At 51.3% G+C, this 21372-nt stretch overlaps 1 protein-coding gene across 2 annotated transcripts in view; it reads left to right on the top strand.

Moving 5' to 3' along the window:
* The window catches only part of LOC138774108 (phosphofurin acidic cluster sorting protein 2-like), a 234028-nt gene that overhangs the window by 203549 nt on the left and 9107 nt on the right, over window positions 1-21372 (top strand). Inside the window, exon 19 of one of the 2 annotated variants that reach the window (XM_069954692.1) lies at window positions 2309-2411. The exons of the other annotated variant lie outside the window; for it this stretch is intronic. Coding sequence (XP_069810793.1) covers window positions 2309-2411 — 103 coding nt within the window. The remainder of the gene's footprint in view (window positions 1-2308; window positions 2412-21372) is intronic. 2 annotated transcript variants of the gene reach the window in all.

Raw genomic sequence — 21372 nt, forward strand, 5'->3', positions numbered from 1 at the left:
CTCCTACCACCTGTCCTACAGAAGGACACACATAGGCCTGAGCCTGCTCTCCTCCTACCACCTGTCCTACAGGACACACATAGGCCTGAGCCTGCTCTCCTCCTACCACCTGTCCTACAGAAGGACACACATAGGCCTGAGCCTGCTCTCCTCCTACCACCTGTCCTACAGAAGGACACACATAGGCCAGAGCCTGCTCTCCTCCTACCACCTGTCCTACAGAAGGACACACATAGGCCAGAGCCTGCTCTCCTCCTACCACCTGTCCTACAGAAGGACACACATAGGCCTGAGCCTGCTCTCCTACCACCTGTCCTACAGGACACACATAGGCCTGAGCCTGCTCTCCTCCTACCACCTGTCCCACAGGACACACATAGGCCTGAGCCTGCTCTCCTCCTACCACCTGTCCTACAGGACACACATAGGCCTGAGCCTGCTCTCCTACCACCTGTCCTACAGGACACACATAGGCCTGAGCCTGCTCTCCTACCACCTGTCCTACTGGACACACATAGGCCTGAGCCTGCTCTCCTCCTACCACCTGTCCTACAGGACACACATAGGCCTGAGCCTGCTCTCCTCCTACCACCTGTCCTACAGGACACACATAGGCCTGAGCCTGCTCTCCTCATACCACCTGTCCCACAGGACACACATAGACCTGAGCCTGCTCTCCTCCTACCAGCTGTCCTACAGAAGGACACACATAGGCCTGAGCCTGCTCTCCTCCTACCACCTGTCCTACAGGACACACATAGGCCTGAGCCTGCTCTCCTACCACCTGTCCTACAGGACACACATAGGCCTGAGCCTGCTCTCCTACCACCTGTCCTACTGGACACACATAGGCCTGAGCCTGCTCTCCTCCTACCACCTGTCCTACAGGACACACATAGGCCCGAGCCTGCTCTCCTCCTACCACCTGTCCTACAGGACACACATAGGCCCGAGCCTGCTCTCCTCCTACCACCTGTCCTACAGGACACACATAGGCCTGAGCCTGCTTTCGTCCTACCACCTGTCCTACAGGACACACATAGGCCTGAGCCTGCTCTCCTCCTACCACCTGTCCTACAGAAGGTCACACATAGGCCTAAACCTGCTCTCCTCCTACCACCTGTCCTACAGAAGGAAACACATAGGCCTGAGCCTGCTCTCCTCCTACCATCTGTCCTACAGAAGGACACACATAGGCCTGAGCCTGCTCTCCTACCACCTGTCCTACAGGACACACATAGGCCTGAGCCTGCTCTCCTCCTACCACCTGTCCTAAAGAAGGACACACATAGGCCTGAGCCTGCTCTCCTCCTACCACCTGTCCTACAGGACACACATAGGCCTGAGCCTGCTCCTATCCTACCACCTGTCCTACAGGACACACATAGGCCTGAGCCTGCTCTCCTCCTACCACCTGTCCTACAGGACACACATAGGCCTGAGCCTGCTCTCCTCCTACCACCTGTCCTACAGGACACACATAGGCCTGAGCCTGCTCTCCTCCTACCACCTGTCCTACAGGACACACATAGGCCTGAGCCTGCTCTCCTCCTACCACCTGTCCTACAGGACACACATAGGCCCGAGCCTGCTCTCCTCCTACTACCTGTCCTACAGGACACACATAGGCCTGAGCCTGCTCTCCTCCTACCACCTGTCCTACAGGACACACATAGGCCTGAGCCTGCTCTCCTCCTACCACCTGTCCCACAGAAGGACAAAAAAAAAACACAAGGAGGCTGGGTCAGCATAGGCCAATTTGGGTCAGCAAAGGGCAATTAACCCTTTATTGCTTGTTACCATCTGTCCTATCATTGCAGGAAGATAGAATCTTCCCCATTATGTGCTGCTGCTTAGGACATAAGGGAAATATATATATATATATATATATATATATATATATATGTGTGTGTGTATATCTGTATATGTGTGTGTATATCTGTATATGTGTGTGTATATGTCTGTTTGTGTATATATGTGTGTATGTCTGTGTATATATACTGTATATGTGTATGTATATATATATATATATATATATATATATATATATGTGTATATGTCTGTGAGTATGTTCTTTTTTTCTCTGTTACTGTAAGGGCTGATGTTCACGTCCACAGTATTCTAGTCTGTCCATACACAGGAGGTAGACTACCAGGACCCTTGTCACTATTATACGGGTGGTCCCTGCACTGGGGGGGGAGGTATATGGGTGGTCCGTGGTGGTGTCGTGGCCCCTGACTGCCATGTGCATGATGATGTGGCCCCTGGCTGCCATGTGCATGATGATGTGGCCCCTTCTATCACACAGAACGGCTGGACGTTGCAGGCAGGGTGGTGCAGTACATCGCCGGGGCCTCCATCTCCCATCAGCTCTTCATCTCGGAGGCAATGCTGACCTACAGACAGAGGAGGTAAGAACCAATGAGAATCCAGCTGGGTCATGTGATCAAAGTACACAGTGTACACCGCTGTGTGTGACATCCGGCCCTCCCTAACCATTATACCCCGTACAACGCTATATGTGACATCCGGCCCTCCCCGTACATTATACCCTGTACAACGCTCTATGTGACATCCGGCCCTCCCCATACATTATACACTGTACAACGCTCTATGTTACATCCGGCCCTCCCCATACATTATACACTGTACAACGCTATATGTGACATCCGGCCCTCCCCGTACATTATACCCTGTACAACGCTATATGTGACATCCGGCCCTCCCAGTACATTATACCCCGTACATTGCTATATGTGACATCCAGCCCTCCCCGTACATTATACCCTGTACAACGCTATATGTGACATGCAGCCCTCCCCGTACATTATACCCTGTACAACGCTATATGTGACATCCAGCCCTCCCCATATATTATACCCTGTGCAACGCTATATGTGACATCCTGCCCTCCCCGTACATTATACCCCGTACAACGCTATATGTGACATCCAGCCCTCCCCGTATATTATACCCCGTACAACGCTATATGTGACATCCGGCCCTCGCCGTATATTATACCCTGTACAACGCTATATGTGACATCCGGCCCTCCCCGTACATTATATCCTGTACAACGCTATATGTGACATCCAGCCCTCCCCATATATTATACCCTGTACAACACTATATGTGACATCCGGCCCTCCCCGTATATTATACCCTGTACAACACTATATGTGACATCCGGCCCTCCCCGTACATTATACCCTGTACAACGCTATATGTGACATCCGGCCCTCCCCGTACATTATATCCTGTACAACGCTATATGTGACATCCGGCCCTCCCTGTACATTATACCCTGTACAACGCTATATGTGACATCCTGCCCTCCCCGTACATTATACCCTGTACAATGCTATATGTGACATCCGGCCCTCCCCGTACATTATACCCTGTACAACGCTATATGTGACATCCGGCCCTCCCAGTACATTATACCCTGTACAACGCTATATGTGACATCCGGCCCTCCCCGTACATTATACCCTGTACAGCGCTATATGTGACATCCGGCCCTCCCTGTACATTATACCCTGTACAACGCTATATGTGACATCCGGCCCTCCCCGTACATTATACCCTGTACAACGCTATATGTGACATCCGGCCCTCCCCCCGTACATTATACCCTGTACAACGCTATATGTGACATGCAGCCCTCCCCGTACATTATACCCTGTACAACGCTATATGTGACATCCGGCCCTCCCCGTATATTATACCCTGTACAGCGCTATATGTGACATCCAGCCCTCCCCGTACATTATACCCTGTACAACGCTATATGTGACATGCAGCCCTCCCCGTACATTATACCCTGTACAACGCTATATGTGACATCCGGCCCTCCCCGTACATTATACCCTGTACACCGCTGTGTGTGACATCCAGCCCTCCCCATATATTATACCCTGTACAACACTATATGTGACATCCGGCCCTCCCCGTACATTATACCCTGTACAACGCTATATGTGACATCCGGCCCTCCCCGTACATTATACCCCGTACAACGCTATATGTGACATCCGGCCTTCCCAGTACATTATACCCTGTACAACGCTATATGTGACATCCGGCCCTCCCTGTGTATTATACCACGTACAACGCTATATGTGACATCCGGCCCTCCCTGTGTATTATACCACGTACAACGCTATATGTGAGATCTGGCCCTCCCTGTGTATTATACCCCGTACAACGCTTTATGTGACATCCGGCCCTCCCCGTACATTATACACCGTACAACGCTATATGTGACATCCGGCCCTCCCTGTGTATTATACCACGTACAACGCTATATGTGACATCCGGCCCTCCCTGTTTATTATACCACGTACAACGCTATGTGACATCCGGCCCTCCCTGTGTATTATACCCCGTACAACGCTTTATGTGACATCCGGCCCTCCCCGTACATTATACCCCGTACAACGCTATATGTGACATCCGGCCCTCCTTGTGTATTATACCCTGTACAACGCTATATGTGACATCCGGCCCTCCTTGTGTATTATACCCTGTACAACGCTATATGTGACATCCGGCCCTCTCCGTACAATATACCCTGTACAACACTAAATGTGACATCCGGCCCTCCCCGTACATTATACCCTGTACAACGCTATATGTGACATCCGGCCCTCCCTGTGTATTATACCCTGTACAACGCTATATGTGACATCCGGCCCTCCCTGTACATTTTACCCTGTACAACACTAAATGTGACATCCGGCCCTCCCCGTACATTATACCCTGTACAACGCTATATGTGACATCCGGCCCTCCCCGTACATTATACCCTGTACAACGTTATATGTGACATCCGGCCCTCCCCGTACATTATACCCTGTACAACGCTATATGTGACATCCCGCCCTCCCCGTACATTATACCCTGTACAACGCTATATGTGACATCCGGCCCTCCCCGTACATTATACCCTGTACATCGCTGTGTGTGACATCCGGCCCTCCCTGTGTATTATACCACGTACAACGCTATATGTGAGATCTGGCCCTCCCTGTGTATTATACCCCGTACAACGCTTTATGTGACATCCGGCCCTCCCCGTACATTATACCACGTACAACGCTATATGTGACATCCGGCCCTCCCTGTGTATTATACCACGTACAACGCTTTAAGTGACATCCGGCCCTCCTTGTGTATTATACCCTGTACAACGCTATATGTGACATCCGGCCCTCCCCAAACATTATACCCTGTACAACGCTATATGTGACATCCGGCCCTCCTTGTGTATTATACCCTGTACAACGCTATATGTGACATCCGGCCCTCCCCGTACATTATACCCTGTACAACGCTATATGTGACATCCGTCCCTTTCCGTACATTATACCCTGTACAACGCTATATGTGACATCCGGCCCTCCCCGTACATTATACCCTGTACAACGCTATATGTGACATCCGGCCCTCCCCGTACATTATACCCTGTACAACACTATATGTGACATCCGGCCCTCCCTGTGTATTATACCCTGTACAACGCTATATGTGACATCCGGCCCTCCCCGTACATTATACCCTGTACAACGCTATATGTGACATCCGGCCCTCCCTGTGTATTATACCCTGTACAACGCTATATGGGACATCCGGCCCTCCCCGTACATTATACCCTGTACAACGCTATATGTGACATCCGGCCCTCCCCGTACATTATACCCTGTACAACGCTATATGTGACATCCGGCCCTCTCCGTACAATATACCCTGTACAACGCTATATGTGACATCCGGCCCTCCCTGTGTATTATACCCTGTACAACGCTATATGTGACATCCGGCCCTCCCTGTACATTATACCCTGTACAACACTAAATGTGACATCCAGCCCTCCCCGTACATTATACCCTGTACAACGCTATGTGTGACATTCGGCCCTCCCTGTACATTATACCCTGTACACCGCTGTGTGTGACATCCGGCCCTCCCTGTACATTATACCCTGTACAACACTATATGTGACATCCGGCCCTCCCTGTACATTATACCCTGTACAACACTATATGTGACATCCGGCCCTCCCTGTGTATTATACCCTGTACAACGCTATATGTGACATCCGGCCCTCCCTGTACACTATACCCTGTACACCGCTATATGTGACATCCGGCCCTCCCCGTACATTATACCCTGTACAACACTATATGTGACATCCGGCCCTCCTTGTGTATTATACCCTGTACAATGCTATATGTGACATCCGGCCCTCCCTGTACATTATACCCTGTACAACACTATATGTGACATCCGGCCCTCCTTGTGTATTATACCCTGTACAACGCTATATGTGACATCCGACCCTCCCTGTGTATTATACCCTGTACAACGCTATATGTGACATCCGGCCCTACCCGTACATTATACCCTGTACAACGCTATATGTGACATCCGGCCCTCCCTGTACATTATACCCTGTACACCGCTGTGTGTGACATCCGGCCCTCCCCAAACATTATACCCTGTACAACGCTATATGTGACATCCGGCCCTCCCCAAACAATATACCCTGTACAACACTAAATATTACAGTGTTACGGCGTTGCTATGTTATGGTGTGGCGGTGTTACTATGTTACAGTGTTACTATGGACATTGGTTCAAAATTTAAAGCAGTTTGTGGCCGTGAAGCTATGGGCCGTATTACACGGACAGATCTCTGTTAATATTTAAGCGATAATCTTTTGTTGTGTTTGCAGCAACGATCAAGCAATTAATGTTAATTAATTAATTGTTAATCGATCTTTTGGTGTATGTGCACGTGGTTCGCGGATCCTTATCTGATATCCTCTCACCGAGTATGCTGCGGGATCCCGATCCTTATCTGATATCCTCTCACCGGGTATGCTGCGGGATCCCGATCCTTATCTGATATCCTCTCACCGGGTATGCTGCGGGATCCCGATCCTTATCTGATATCCTCTCACCGAGTATGCTGCGGGATCCCGATCCTTATCTGATATCCTCTCACCGAGTATGCTGCGGGATCCCGATCCTTATCTGATATCCTCTCACCGGGTATGCTGCGGGATCCCGATCCTTATCTGATATCCTCTCACCGGGTATGCTGCGGGATCCCGATCCTTATCTGATATCCTCTCACCGGGTATGCTGCGGGATCCCGATCCTTATCTGATATCCTCTCACCGGGTATGCTGCGGGATCCCGATCCTTATCTGATATCCTCTCACCGGGTATGCTGCGGGATCCCGATCCTTATCTGATATCCTCTCACCGAGTATGCTGCGGGATCCCGATCCTTATTTGATATCCTCTCACCTGGTATGCTGCGGGATCCCGATCCTTATCTGATATCTTCTCACCGGGTATGCTGCGGGATCCCGATCCTTATCTGATATCCTCTCACCGAGTATGCTGCGGGATCCCGATCCTTATCTGATATCCTCTCACCGGGTATGCTGCGGGATCCCGATCCTTATCTGATATCCTCTCACCGGGTATGCTGCGGGATCCCGATCCTTATCTGATATCCTCTCACCGAGTATGCTGCGGGATCCCGATCCTTATCTGATATCCTCTCACCGAGTATGCTGCGGGATCCCGATCCTTATCTGATATCCTCTCACCGGGGTATGCTGCGGGATCCCGATCCTTATCTGATATCCTCTCACCGGGTATGCTGCGGGATCCCGATCCTTATCTGATATCCTCTCACCGAGTATGCTGCGGGATCCCGATCCTTATTTGATATCCTCTCACCTGGTATGCTGCGGGATCCCGATCCTTATCTGATATCCTCTCACCGAGTATGCTGCGGGATCCCGATCCTTATCTGATATCCTTTCACCGGGTATGCTGCGGGATCCCGATCCTTATCTGATATCCTCTCACCGGGTATGCTGCGGGATCCCGATCCTTATCTGATATCCTCTCACCGAGTATGCTGCGGGATCCCGATCCTTATCTGATATCCTCTCACCGGGTATGCTGCGGGATCCCGATCCTTATCTGATATCCTCTCACCGAGTATGCTGCGGGATCCCGATCCTTATCTGATATCCTTTCACCGGGTATGCTGCGGGATCCCGATCCTTATCTGATATCCTCTCACCGAGTATGCTGCGGGATCCCGATCCTTATCTGATATCCTCTCACCGAGTATGCTGCGGGATCCCGATCCTTATCTGATATCCTCTCACCGGGTATGCTGCGGGATCCCGATCCTTATCTGATATCCTTTCACCGGGTATGCTGCGGGATCCCGATCCTTATCTGATATCCTCTCACCGGGTATGCTGCGGGATCCCGATCCTTATCTGATATCCTCTCACCGAGTATGCTGCGGGATCCCGATCCTTATCTGATATCCTTTCACCGGGTATGCTGCGGGATCCCGATCCTTATCTGATATCCTCTCACCGAGTATGCTGCGGGATCCCGATCCTTATCTGATATCCTCTCACCGGGTATGCTGCGGGATCCCGATCCTTATCTGATATCCCCTCACCGGGTATGCTGCGGGATCCCGATCCTTATCTGATATCCTCTCACCGGGTATGCTGCGGGATCCCGATCCTTATCTGATATCCTCTCACCGAGTATGCTGCGAGATCCCGATCCTTATCTGATATCCTCTCACCGGGTATGCTGCGGGATCCCGATCCTTATCTGATATCCTCTCACCGGGTATGCTGCGGGATCCCGATCCTTATCTGATATCCTCTCACCGGGTATGCTGCGGGATCCCGATCCTTATCTGATATCCTCTCACCGGGTATGCTGCGGGATCCCGATCCTTATCTGATATCCTCTCACCGAGTATGCTGCGGGATCCCGATCCTTATTTGATATCCTCTCACCTGGTATGCTGCGGGATCCCGATCCTTATCTGATATCTTCTCACCGGGTATGCTGCGGGATCCCGATCCTTATCTGATATCCTCTCACCGAGTATGCTGCGGGATCCCGATCCTTATCTGATATCCTCTCACCGAGTATGCTGCGGGATCCCGATCCTTATCTGATATCCTCTCAGTGGGTATGCTGCGGGATCCCGATCCTTATCTGATATCCTCTCACCGAGTATGCTGCGGGATCCCGATCCTTATCTGATATCCTCTCACCGGGTATGCTGCGGGATCCCGATCCTTATCTGATATCCTCTCACCGAGTATGCTGCGGGATCCCGATCCTTATCTGATATCCTTTCACCGGGTATGCTGCGGGATCCCGATCCTTATCTGATATCCTCTCACCGAGTATGCTGCGGGATCCCGATCCTTATCTGATATCCTCTCACCGAGTATGCTGCGGGATCCCGATCCTTATCTGATATCCTCTCACCGGGTATGCTGCGGGATCCCGATCCTTATCTGATATCCTTTCACCGGGTATGCTGCGGGATCCCGATCCTTATCTGATATCCTCTCACCGGGTATGCTGCGGGATCCCGATCCTTATCTGATATCCTCTCACCGGGTATGCTGCGGGATCCCGATCCTTATCTGATATCCTTTCACCGGGTATGCTGTGGGATCCCGATCCTTATCTGATATCCTCTCACCGAGTATGCTGCGGGATCCCGATCCTTATCTGATATCCTCTCACCGGGTATGCTGCGGGATCCCGATCCTTATCTGATATCCCCTCACCGGGTATGCTGCGGGATCCCGATCCTTATCTGATATCCTCTCACCGGGTATGCTGCGGGATCCCGATCCTTATCTGATATCCTCTCACCGAGTATGCTGCGAGATCCCGATCCTTATCTGATATCCTCTCACCGGGTATGCTGCGGGATCCCGATCCTTATCTGATATCCTCTCACCGGGTATGCTGTGGGATCCCGATCCTTATCTGATATCCTCTCACCGGGTATGCTGCGGGATCCCGATCCTTATCTGATATCCTCTCACCGGGTATGCTGCGGGATCCCGATCCTTATCTGATATCCTCTCACCGGGTATGCTGAGGGATCCCGATCCTTATCTGATATCCTCTCACCGGGTATGCTGCGGGATCCCGATCCTTATCTGATATCTTCTCACCGGGTATGCTGCGGGATCCCGATCCTTATCTGATATCCTCTCACCGGGTATGCTGCGGGATCCCGATCCTTATCTGATATCCTCTCACCGGGTATGCTGCGGGATCCCGATCCTTATCTGATATCCTCTCACCGGGTATGCTGCGGGATCCCGATCCTTATCTGATATCCTCTCACCGAGTATGCTGCGGGATCCCGATCCTTATCTGATATCCTCTCACCGGGTATGCTGCGGGATCCCGATCCTTATCTGATATCCTCTCACCGGGTATGCTGCGGGATCCCGATCCTTATCTGATATCCTCTCACCGGGTATGCTGCGGGATCCCGATCCTTATCTGATATCCTCTCACCGGTTGTGCTGCGGGATCCCGATCCTTATCTGATATCCTCTCAGTGGGTATGCTGCGGGATCCCGATCCTTATCTGATATCCTCTCACTGGGTATGCTGCGGGATCCCGATCCTTATCTGATATCCTCTCACCGGGTATGCTGCGGGATCCCGATCCTTATCTGATATCCTCTCACCGAGTATGCTGCGGGATCCCGATCCTTATCTGATATCCTCTCACCGAGTATGCTGCGAGATCCCGATCCTTATCTGATATCCTCTCACCGGGTATGCTGCGGGATCCCGATCCTTATCTGATATCCTCTCACCGGGTATGCTGCGGGATCCCGATCCTTATCTGATATCCTCTCACCGAGTATGCTGCGAGATCCCGATCCTTATCTGATATCCTCTCACCGGGTATGCTGCGGGATCCCGATCCTTATCTGATATCCTCTCACCGGGTATGCTGTGGGATCCCGATCCTTATCTGATATCCTCTCACCGGGTATGCTGCGGGATCCCGATCCTTATCTGATATCCTCTCACCGGGTATGCTGTGGGATCCCGATCCTTATCTGATATCCTCTCACCGGGTATGCTGAGGGATCCCGATCCTTATCTGATATCCTTTCACCGGGTATGCTGCGGGATCCCGATCCTTATCTGATATCTTCTCACCGGGTATGCTGCGGGATCCCGATCCTTATCTGATATCCTCTCACCGGGTATGCTGCGGGATCCCGATCCTTATCTGATATCCTCTCACCGGGTATGCTGCGGGATCCCGATCCTTATCTGATATCCTCTCACCGGGTATGCTGCGGGATCCCGATCCTTATCTGATATCCTCTCACCGAGTATGCTGCGGGATCCCGATCCTTATCTGATATCCTCTCACCGGGTATGCTGCGGGATCCCGATCCTTATCTGATATCCTCTCACCGGGTATGCTGCGGGATCCCGATCCTTATCTGATATCCTCTCACCGGGTATGCTGCGGGATCCCGATCCTTATCTGATATCCTCTCACCGGTTGTGCTGCGGGATCCCGATCCTTATCTGATATCCTCTCAGTGGGTATGCTGCGGGATCCCGATCCTTATCTGATATCCTCTCACTGGGTATGCTGCGGGATCCCGATCCTTATCTGATATCCTCTCACCGGGTATGCTGCGGGATCCCGATCCTTATCTGATATCCTCTCACCGAGTATGCTGCGGGATCCCGATCCTTATCTGATATCCTCTCACCGGGTATGCTGCGGGATCCCGATCCTTATCTGATATCCTCTCACCGAGTATGCTGCGGGATCCCGATCCTTATCTGATATCCTCTCACCGGGTATGCTGCGGGATCCCGATCCTTATCTGATATCCTCTCACCGGGTATGCTGCGGGATCCCGATCCTTATCTGATATCCTCTCACCGGTTGTGCTGCGGGATCCCGATCCTTATCTGATATCCTCTCACCGGTTGTGCTGCGGGATCCCGATCCTTATCTGATATCCTCTCACCGGGTATGCTGCGGGATCCCGATCCTTATCTGATATCCTCTCACCGGGTATGCTGCGAGATCCCGATCCTTATCTGATATCCTCTCACCGGGTATGCTGCGAGATCCCGATCCTTATCTGATATCCTCTCACCGAGTATGCTGCGGGATCCCGATCCTTATCTGATATCCTCTCACCGGTTGTGCTGCGGGATCCCGATCCTTATCTGATATCCTCTCACTGGGTATGCTGCGGGATCCCGATCCTTATCTGATATCCTCTCACTGGGTATGCTGCGGGATCCCGATCCTTATCTGATATCCTCTCACCGGGTATGCTGCGGGATCCCGATCCTTATCTGATATCCTCTCACCGGGTATGCTGCGGGATCCCGATCCTTATCTGATATCCTCTCACTGGGTATGCTGCGGGATCCCGATCCTTATCTGATATCCTCTCACTGGGTATGCTGAGGGATTCCATGAAGAACAGGTTGCCCCAGATGCTCATGCTGTAAATCCATGGCCTCACAGAGACATTTTGTGTCACCAAAAACAACTATGGTAGTAAAACACTCATTGACTGTGAGACAGCTCATGCTGTTTATTTGGCCATGTGCACACTATGCGATGTTCAGTATGTGGGATGTACTACACGCAAACTAATGGCAAAATAATGAACATGATCATTATTTTCGGACGTCTTTTGCAAACAGCGGACGTTTCCTATTGGTTGTTCACACACAGTTTTTCTTTTGTCACCGTTCTTTCTGTTTTTACTTTTAAATTCAATAGACTTTTCAATTAAGCCGCATCCAACGGCCAATTAGTAACCAAAGTGCTGCGGTTATCTACTTGTTTATATACCACGCACTATTGGTCCCGTGTGCTGACCGATTGGCACCCACCTTCTTTTTCATTGAGGAGTGCTGCAGGACTCTCTTATTTACAATTAGTAACCAAACTAGAATAATGTGCAAACACCAGTCATTGCACTACAGGGAGGCCAGGCTGCTAAATGACGTCCGTTATTTTAGACTTAAAATAACTGACGTCATTTTAAATGGAGCTGGAAAAACGTTGTGTGAACATAGCCATACAGTTCAGTGCAACACAAGGAAACAATCTTGCAGTTGAGTTAGGAATCAGGTGCTTTGGAGAAGAATGTGTGGTAGGAGAGAGGAGAGGAGAGGGGGTGCCTGAAGGGCCTTGTCCAATGTAGTAGTGTACTCTGCCTGGAACAGTAGAGGTGGGTTGAAGAGACATAGAAAACACTAGTACTCACATATAGACTCTAGTCTGACCGCCTTATGCGCCCTAGTTGCAGGCTACTCATCTTGTCAGGGTAGTACGAGCCCCAGGCCTGGTTATCTGGGATAAGCCAACTCCCAAGACTTTCCAGTCGTCCTGCACTGCGCAGTGGAATACCTAGACTTTCTGTAGCTTTGTTCCACTGGGGTCAGTTCCTATGACTGCTGAGGTCACTGCCCTGCACTTATAGAGAGGTTCCTGGTGTGGACAAGGTGTTCCCTGTGTGTCTTCTCTCCCCTTGGTACTTCCTTAGCACTGCATACTGGTAGTGTTTCTTATAAGGAAGAATCTGTTGCTTGCTTGGTTGTGACCTGGCTTGGCTTCAGCAGAGACCTGTCTGTGTTGTCCCTCTTACACTGAATACAGACTACTGACTAACCAACTCCTCCCACCAGGAATGAAGTCCTTTCTCCAGGGGTCCTCTAACCCTGCCTGTGATTGGTGGGGGCTGTGTGTGTGTGAAGAGAGAGAGAACAGAGGGATTTTTTTTTTTCTCAACCACTCCCCCCTGTTCCTCTTAACTTCCACAAGCTTTCCTGTTTTTTAACTCTTTCTGTGGTGTTATTATATCCTCCATGCCGCCATAGCCGAAAGTTGTACTGCCAAGAAATAGTTCTTCAGGTTAGGGAGCGCCATCCTTCCCGTCTGGGAGCGCCATCCTTCAAGTTAGGGAGCGCAATCCTTCCGGTCTGGGAGCGCCATCCTTCAGGTTAGGGAGCGCCATCTTTCCGGTCTGGGAGCGCCATCCTTCAGGTTAGGGAGCGCCATCTTTCCGGTCTGGGAGCGCCATCCTTCAAGTTAGGGAGCGCCATCCTTCTGGTCTGGGAGCGCCATCCTTCAGGTTAGGGAGCGCCATCTTTCCGGTCTGGGAGCGCCATCCTTCAGGTTAGGGAGCGCCATCTTTCCGGTCTGGGAGCGCCATCCTTCAGGTTAGGGAGCGCCATCTTTCCGGTCTGGGAGCGCCATCCTTCCGGTCTAAGTGAATAAAATAAAAAGGAATTGAGGTTCTCACGGTCAGCGCTGTCCACATAGAGAAGTGGATGAAAGCTTAAATAAATGAGTTTAATATAGTGAAAAATATATTTAATATAGCACAAATATGACGCGTTTCGAAGACATACGTCCTCTTCATCAGATAAAACAAAGTGAATCTTTGTTTTATCTAATGAAGAGGACAAATGTCTTCGAAACGCGTCATATTTGTGCTATATTAAATATATTTTTCACTATATTAAACTCATTTATTTAAGCTTTCATCCACTTCTCTATGTGGACAGCGCTGACCGTGAGAACCTTAATTCCTTTTTATTTTATTCACTTATTCTCTCCACGGGCCCCATTATTTTGGGAGCATCCTGTGTTTTTGGTACAGTCAGCTCAGCAGTCCCTAGAGGTAGTAGGCCACTATTCAGTGGACTGTCACCTAACAAGACCCTGGATTTGGATTTGTACCCTGTTGAGGGGTGATATGCACAAAGCCCAAGTGGCGGCCAGGTGAGCACCTTCTCACATAATCCTTATCCTTGGTGTTTTGAGGTATCACAAGAGGCGCCGGGGCCCGCTTTCTTCTTTTTCTCTCCCTTATCCTTCCGGTCTGGGAGCGTCATCCTTCAGGTTAGGGAGCGCCATCCTTCCGGTCTGGGAGCGCCATTCTTTAGGTTAGGGAGCGCCATCCTTCAGGTTAGGGAGCGCTATCCTTCAGGTTAGGGAGCGCCATCATTCCGGTCTGGGAGCGCCATTCTTTAGGTTAGAGAGCGCCATCCTTCCGGTCTGGGAGCGCCATCCTTCAGGTTAGGGAGCGCTATCCTTTAGATTAGGGAGCGCCATCCTTCCGGTCTGGGAGCGCCATCCTTCAGGTTAGGAAGCGCTATCCTTTAGGTTAGGGAGCGCCATCCTTCAGGTCAGGAAGTGCTATCCTTCAGGTTTGGGAGCGCCATCCTTCAGGTCAGGGAGCGCCATCCTTCCGGTCTGGGAGCGTCATCCTTCCGGTCTGGGAGCGCCATCCTTCCGGTCTGGGAGCGTCATCCTTCAGGTCAGGAAGTGCTATCCTTCAGGTCAGGGAGCGCCATCCTTCCGGTCTGAGAGCGTCATCCTTCAGGTCAGGAAGTGCTATCCTTCAGGTCAGGGAGCGCCATCCTTCCGGTCTGGGAGCGTCATCCTTCAGGTTAGGGAGCGCCATCCTTCAGGTCAGGAAGTGCTATCCTTCAGGTCGAGGAGGGCCGTCCTTCAGATCAGGGAGGGCCATCCTTCACGTCAGGGAATGTTAATCCTCCCCGGTTTTGGGGTAGGTAAGGATAATTTGCTTCATTCTACCACAATTTCTCTCCCATACTGATGCATTAATCAGGCTCTCAATTTTCTTGAAGAACTTGTGGCTTATCCATAAGAAGTCCAACCATTGTGGAAGGATAACCGATGTAACTAGTAGCACTCTGCCATCGAGAGATGGAGTCTCAGCCAAAGATTCATTTTATTCTCAGTTTTTCCTAAAGCTGCTCTAATGGTCGAATTACAAAGTTGTTACCGGAAATGTTTCTACCTTGATATTGGCTCTATCCCTCTCCCTCCATACTCCACGCCTTCCTCCATACTCCTTCCTCTTTCCTCCATACTCCTTCCTCTTTCCTCCATACTCCTCCCCTTCCTCCATACTCCTCCCCTTCCTTTATACTCCTCCCCTCCCTCCATACTCCTCCCTTTCCACCATACTCCTCCCCTCCCTCCATACTCCTCCCCTCCCTCCATACTCCTCCCCTTCCTTTATACTCCTCCCTTCCCTCCATACTCCTCCCTTTCCGCCATACTCCTCCCCTCCCTCCATACTCCTCCCCTCCCTTCATACTCTTCCCCTCCCACCATACGCCACCCCTCCCTCCATACTCCTCCCCTCCCTCCATACTCCTCCACTTTTTCCATACTCCTCCCCTCCCTCCATATTCCTCCCCTTCTTCCATACACCTCCCCTCCCTCCATACTCTTCCCCTCCCTCCATCCTCCTCCCCTCTCTCCATACTCCTCCTTTCACTCCATACTCCTTCCCGCCCTCTATACTCCTCCCCTTCTTCCATACTCCTCCACTTCCTCGATAATACTCCCCTCCCTCCATACTCCGCCCCTTCCTCCATACTCCTCCCCTTTCACCATACTCAACCCCTTCCTCATACTCCTCCCCTCCCTCCATACTCCTCCCCTTTCTCATACTTCTCCCCTCCCACCATACTCCTCCCCTTTCTCATACTCCTCCCCTCCCACCATACTCCTCCCCTCCCTCCATACTCCTCCCCTTCCTTTATACTCCTCCCCTCCCTCCATACTCCTCCCCTTCCTTTATACTCCTCCCCTTCCTCCATACTCCTCCCCTTTCACCATACTCAACCCCTTCCTCATACTCCTCCCCTCCCTCCATACTCCTCCCCTTTCTCATACTTCTCCCCTCCCACCATACTCCTCCCCTTTCTCATACTCCTCCCCTCCCACCATACTCCTCCCCTCCCTCCATACTCCTCCCCTCCCTCCATACTCCTCCCCTCCCTTCATACTCTTCCCCTCCCACCATACGCCACCCCTCCCTCCATACTCCTCCCCTCCCTCCATACTCCTCCACTTTTTCCATACTCCTCCCCTCCCTCCATATTCCTCCCCTTCTTCCATACTCCTCCCCTCCCTCCATATTCCTCCCCTTCTTCCATACACCTCCCCTCCCTCCATACTCTTCCCCTCCCTCCATCCTCCTCCCCTCCCTCCATACTCCTCCTTTCACTCCATACTCCTTCCCGCCCTCTATACTCCTCCCCTTCTTCCATACTCCTCCACTTCCTCGATAATACTCCCCTCCCTCCATACTCCGCCCCTTCCTCCATACTCCTCCCCTTTCACCATACTCAACCCCTTCCTCATACTCCTCCCCTCCCTCCATACTCCTCCCCTTTCTCATACTTCTCCCCTCCCACCATACTCCTCCCCTTTCTCATACTCCTCCCCTCCCACCATACTCCTCCCCTTCCTCCATACTCCTTCCTCTACCCTCCATACTCCTTCCTCTTCCCTCCATACTCTTCCCCTCCCTCCATACTCCACCCCTTCCACCATACTCCTCCTTTTCCTCCATACTCCTCCCCTCCCTCCATACTCCACCCCTTCCACCATACTTCTTCCCCTTCCCTCCATACTCCACCCCTTCTTTTTGAATCAGATTGTTTTTATTAAACAGTTTTCACACACAAAATGTTTTTTTTTTTTTACAAATAAAACAGACTTCCCACCCTTCCCCTTTCCAACATAAAACACTAACTCCCCCCCTCCCCCCCCCCAAACCAGAGTCCCTATCACAGGGAAAAGTAACATGTTATTGGAGGCAACATTAGCTAGGCTACACCGACAAGGGCTGTCATCATAAGGAAAAGACCATAAGGTACAACTGACCCCAGTATCATCCATTATACAATAATAAGGCACAGCAATATATCCAATAACTTGGATAGGAACCTCCCTATCCTGAGCCCAGCGGACAGGCCGGGGCACCCACCATCAGGATGACTCTATCGCCTACCGTATAGCGTCTCTCCTCCCGCCCTGTGCTCCATTACATCTATTAGTTGCAGCATTCCGATCTGCCTGTAGCAAAAGGGCTTCCATTGGGTTGCGTCGAAGATTCCTGGACGATACACCAGGCGCATTAAGCCAAGGGCCCCATATACTTTCAAATTTCTTAGAAGCCTTTCTTTTTTGGTACACCCCTTTTTCTAAGCGTATTACCTCATTAAGGCTGGCAATGAGTTCCGCAATGGTAGGTGCCTCTGCCCGTATCCAGTGGCGGGCAATTAATTTATGTGCCTGGTATAGAATCCTACACATAGCTAACTCAACACCAGTAGGCTCGTCCTCCTCAGGCACTAGGCCCAGTATGCATTTTAGGGGTTCCACTGGCACAGCAACTCCATATACCCTTCTTATGAGGGCGACCACCTCCCTCCAGTATTCCTCCAACTCTGTGCAACTCCACATCAAATGTATAATATGTGCGTCCGCTAGGCCACATCTTGGGCAATTAGAGTCAGCACGTACACCAATCCTGTGTAAGAATTTTGGTGTCCTGAACACCCGATGTATCAAAAACAACTGAGAGGATCTATGCGTCTCTGACACAGCCAATTTGGCAGTTAGGGCAAGCACTTCTGTCCACTGTTCATCAGTTATTGGGCCTAGGTCTGCTTCCCATTGCTCCTTAGCCACCAGGGGTCGTCTTGAGAGGTAGGCCTCTAGCAGTTCCTGATATATTAGGGATATCAGACCTTTGGAATCTGATGCAGTGAGAACCGTGTCAAGTATTGGTGGTGTGGATATGGTGGCTGGTGTCCTACCAAGCTGTCGTAGTTGCAGATACCTATAGAAGGCAGAGTGTGGCAGATCGTAGTCAGCCTGGAGTTGGGCATAGGATTTTAGGGCTCCATCACTATACAGTTGTGAAAGTGTACGAACCCCCTTTGTTTCCCAGAAGATAGCCCCGTCTGATGCACAGATGAGGAAAATCTGAATTATGCCATATTGGGGTATATTTGGTGTAAGACGTGCAACTCAAGAAGGATTTAGTCTGTGACCAGACTTTTCTGAGCACAGGGAAAAGGAGAGGTATATCTGGTGGTCTCGTTTGCGATGCTATTTCCAACAGATATATAGGAGTTCGCCCCTCTGCCACACTTTAAAACAGTAGGCCCGTGGGAGTCATTTTCCCCGATCCGGCCCATCCCCTGAGTTGCTGTGCCTGCGCCGCCAAATAGTATAGGTATGGGTTGGGTACTGCCAATCCTCCCGGATCCTTATCCCTCTGCAGTGTCTAACCGAATTCTAGGTGTCTTTCCATCACATATCAATTCTCGAAATAGGGACTGGATGCGATTAAAGTATGTCATAGGAACCCATACTGGCGCATTATGTAATATATATATATATATATATAAAAACTGCGGCATTAGTATCATTTTCATTAAGTTAGATCTGCCTACAAGTGACAGGGGGAGCTTGCGCCATGTCTTTATCTTACTGGCCGTTCTTATCATTAGAGGGGATAGATTTAGTGATAGATACTTAGAAGTATCGGCAGTGACCTGTACCCCCAAGTATCTGAATTGAGAAACAATAGGGACAACTGCATCCGACAGCCGGATCTGGTCCGGGGGAGCATCCAGGGGCATACTCCACCCCTTCTACCATACTCCTCCCCCTTCCCTTCATACTCCTTCCACTTCCCTCCATACTCTTTACTCCATACTCCTCCCATTCCCTCCATACTCCTCCCCCTTCCCTCCATACTCCTTTCCCATCCCTCCATACTCTTTCCCCTTCCCTCCATACTCCTTCCCTCCATACTCCTCCCCCTTCCCTCCATACTCCTTTCCCTTCCCTCCATACTCCTTTCCCATCCCTCCCTACTCCTTCCCCTTCCCTCCATACTCCTTTCCCTTCCCTCCATACTCCTTCCCCTTCCCTCCATACTCCTTCCCCTTCCCTCCATACTCCTTTCCCTTCCCTCCATACTCCTCCCCCTTCCCTCCATACTCCTCCCCCTTCCCTCCATACTCCTCCCCCTTCCCTCCATACTCCTCCCCTTCCCTCCATACTCTTTCCCCTTCCCTCCATACTCCTTCCTCTTCCCTCCATACCCTCCCCCTTCACTCCATACTCCTCCCCCTTCCCTCCATACTCCTTCCCCTTCCCTCCATACTCCTTCCTCTTTCCTCCATACTTCACCCCTTCCCGCCATACTTCTTGCCCTTCCCTCCATACTCCTTGCCCTTCCCTCCATACTCTTTCCCTCCATACAACTTCCCTTCATACTCCTTCCCCTTCCCTCCATACTACACCCCTTCTACCATACTCCTCCCCCTTCCCTTCATACTCCTTCCACTTCCCTCCATACTCTTTACTCCATACTCCTCCCATTCCCTCCATACTCCTCCCCCTTCCCTCCATACTCCTTTCCCTTCCCTCCATACTCCTTTCCCATCCCTCCATACTCTTTCCCCTTCCCTCCATACTCCTTCCCTCCATACTCCTCCCCCTTCCCTCCATACTCCTTTCCCTTCCCTCCATACTCCTTTCCCATGCCTCCCTACTCCTTCCCCTTCCCTCCATACTCCTTTCCCTTCCCTCCATACTCCTTCCCCTTCCCTCCATACTCCTTCCCCTTCCCTCCATACTCCTTTCCCTTCCCCCCATACTCCTCCCCCTTCCCTCCATACTCCTCCCCCTTCCCTCCATACTCCTCCCCCTTCCCTCCATACTCCTTCCTCTATACTCCTCCCCTTCCCTCCATACTCTTTCCCCTTCCCTCCATACTCCTTCCTCTTCCCTCCATACCCTCCCCCTTCACTCCATACTCCTCCCCCTTCCCTCCATACTCCTTCCCCTTCCCTCCATACTCCTTCCTCTTTCCTCCATACTTCACCCCTTCCCGCCATACTTCTTGCCCTTCCCTCCATACTCCTTGCCCTTCCCTCCATACTCTTTCCCTCCATACAACTTCCCTTCATACTCCTTCCCCTTCCCTCCATACTACACCCCTTCTACCATACTCCTCCCCCTTCCCTTCATACTCCTTCCACTTCCCTCCATACTCTTTACTCCATACTCCTCCCATTCCCTCCATACTCCTCCCCCTTCCCTCCATACTCCTTTCCCTTCCCTCCATACTCCTTTCCCATCCCTCCATACTCTTTCCCCTTCCCTCCATACTCCTTCCCTCCATACTCCTCCCCCTTCCCTCCATACTCCTTTCCCTTCCCTCCATACTCCTTTCCCATGCCTCCCTACTCCTTCCCCTTCCCTCCATACTCCTTTCCCTTCCCTCCATACTCCTTCCCCTTCCCTCCATACTCCTTCCCCTTCCCTCCATACTCCTTTCCCTTCCCCCCATACTCCTCCCCCTTCCCTCCATACTCCTCCCCCTTCCCTCCATACTCCTCCCCCTTCCCTCCATACTCCTTCCTCTATACTCCTCCCCTTCCCTCCATACTCTTTCCCCTTCCCTCCATACTCCTTCCTCTTCCCTCCATACCCTCCCCCTTCACTCCATACTCCTCCCCCTTCCCTCCATACTCCTTCCCCTTCCCTCCATACTCCTTCCTCTTTCCTCCATACTTCACCCCTTCCCGCCATACTTCTTGCCCTTCCCTCCATACTCCTTGCCCTTCC

This window comes from Dendropsophus ebraccatus, chromosome 15, assembly GCF_027789765.1.
Source record: "Dendropsophus ebraccatus isolate aDenEbr1 chromosome 15, aDenEbr1.pat, whole genome shotgun sequence".
NCBI lineage: Eukaryota > Metazoa > Chordata > Amphibia > Anura > Hylidae > Dendropsophus > Dendropsophus ebraccatus.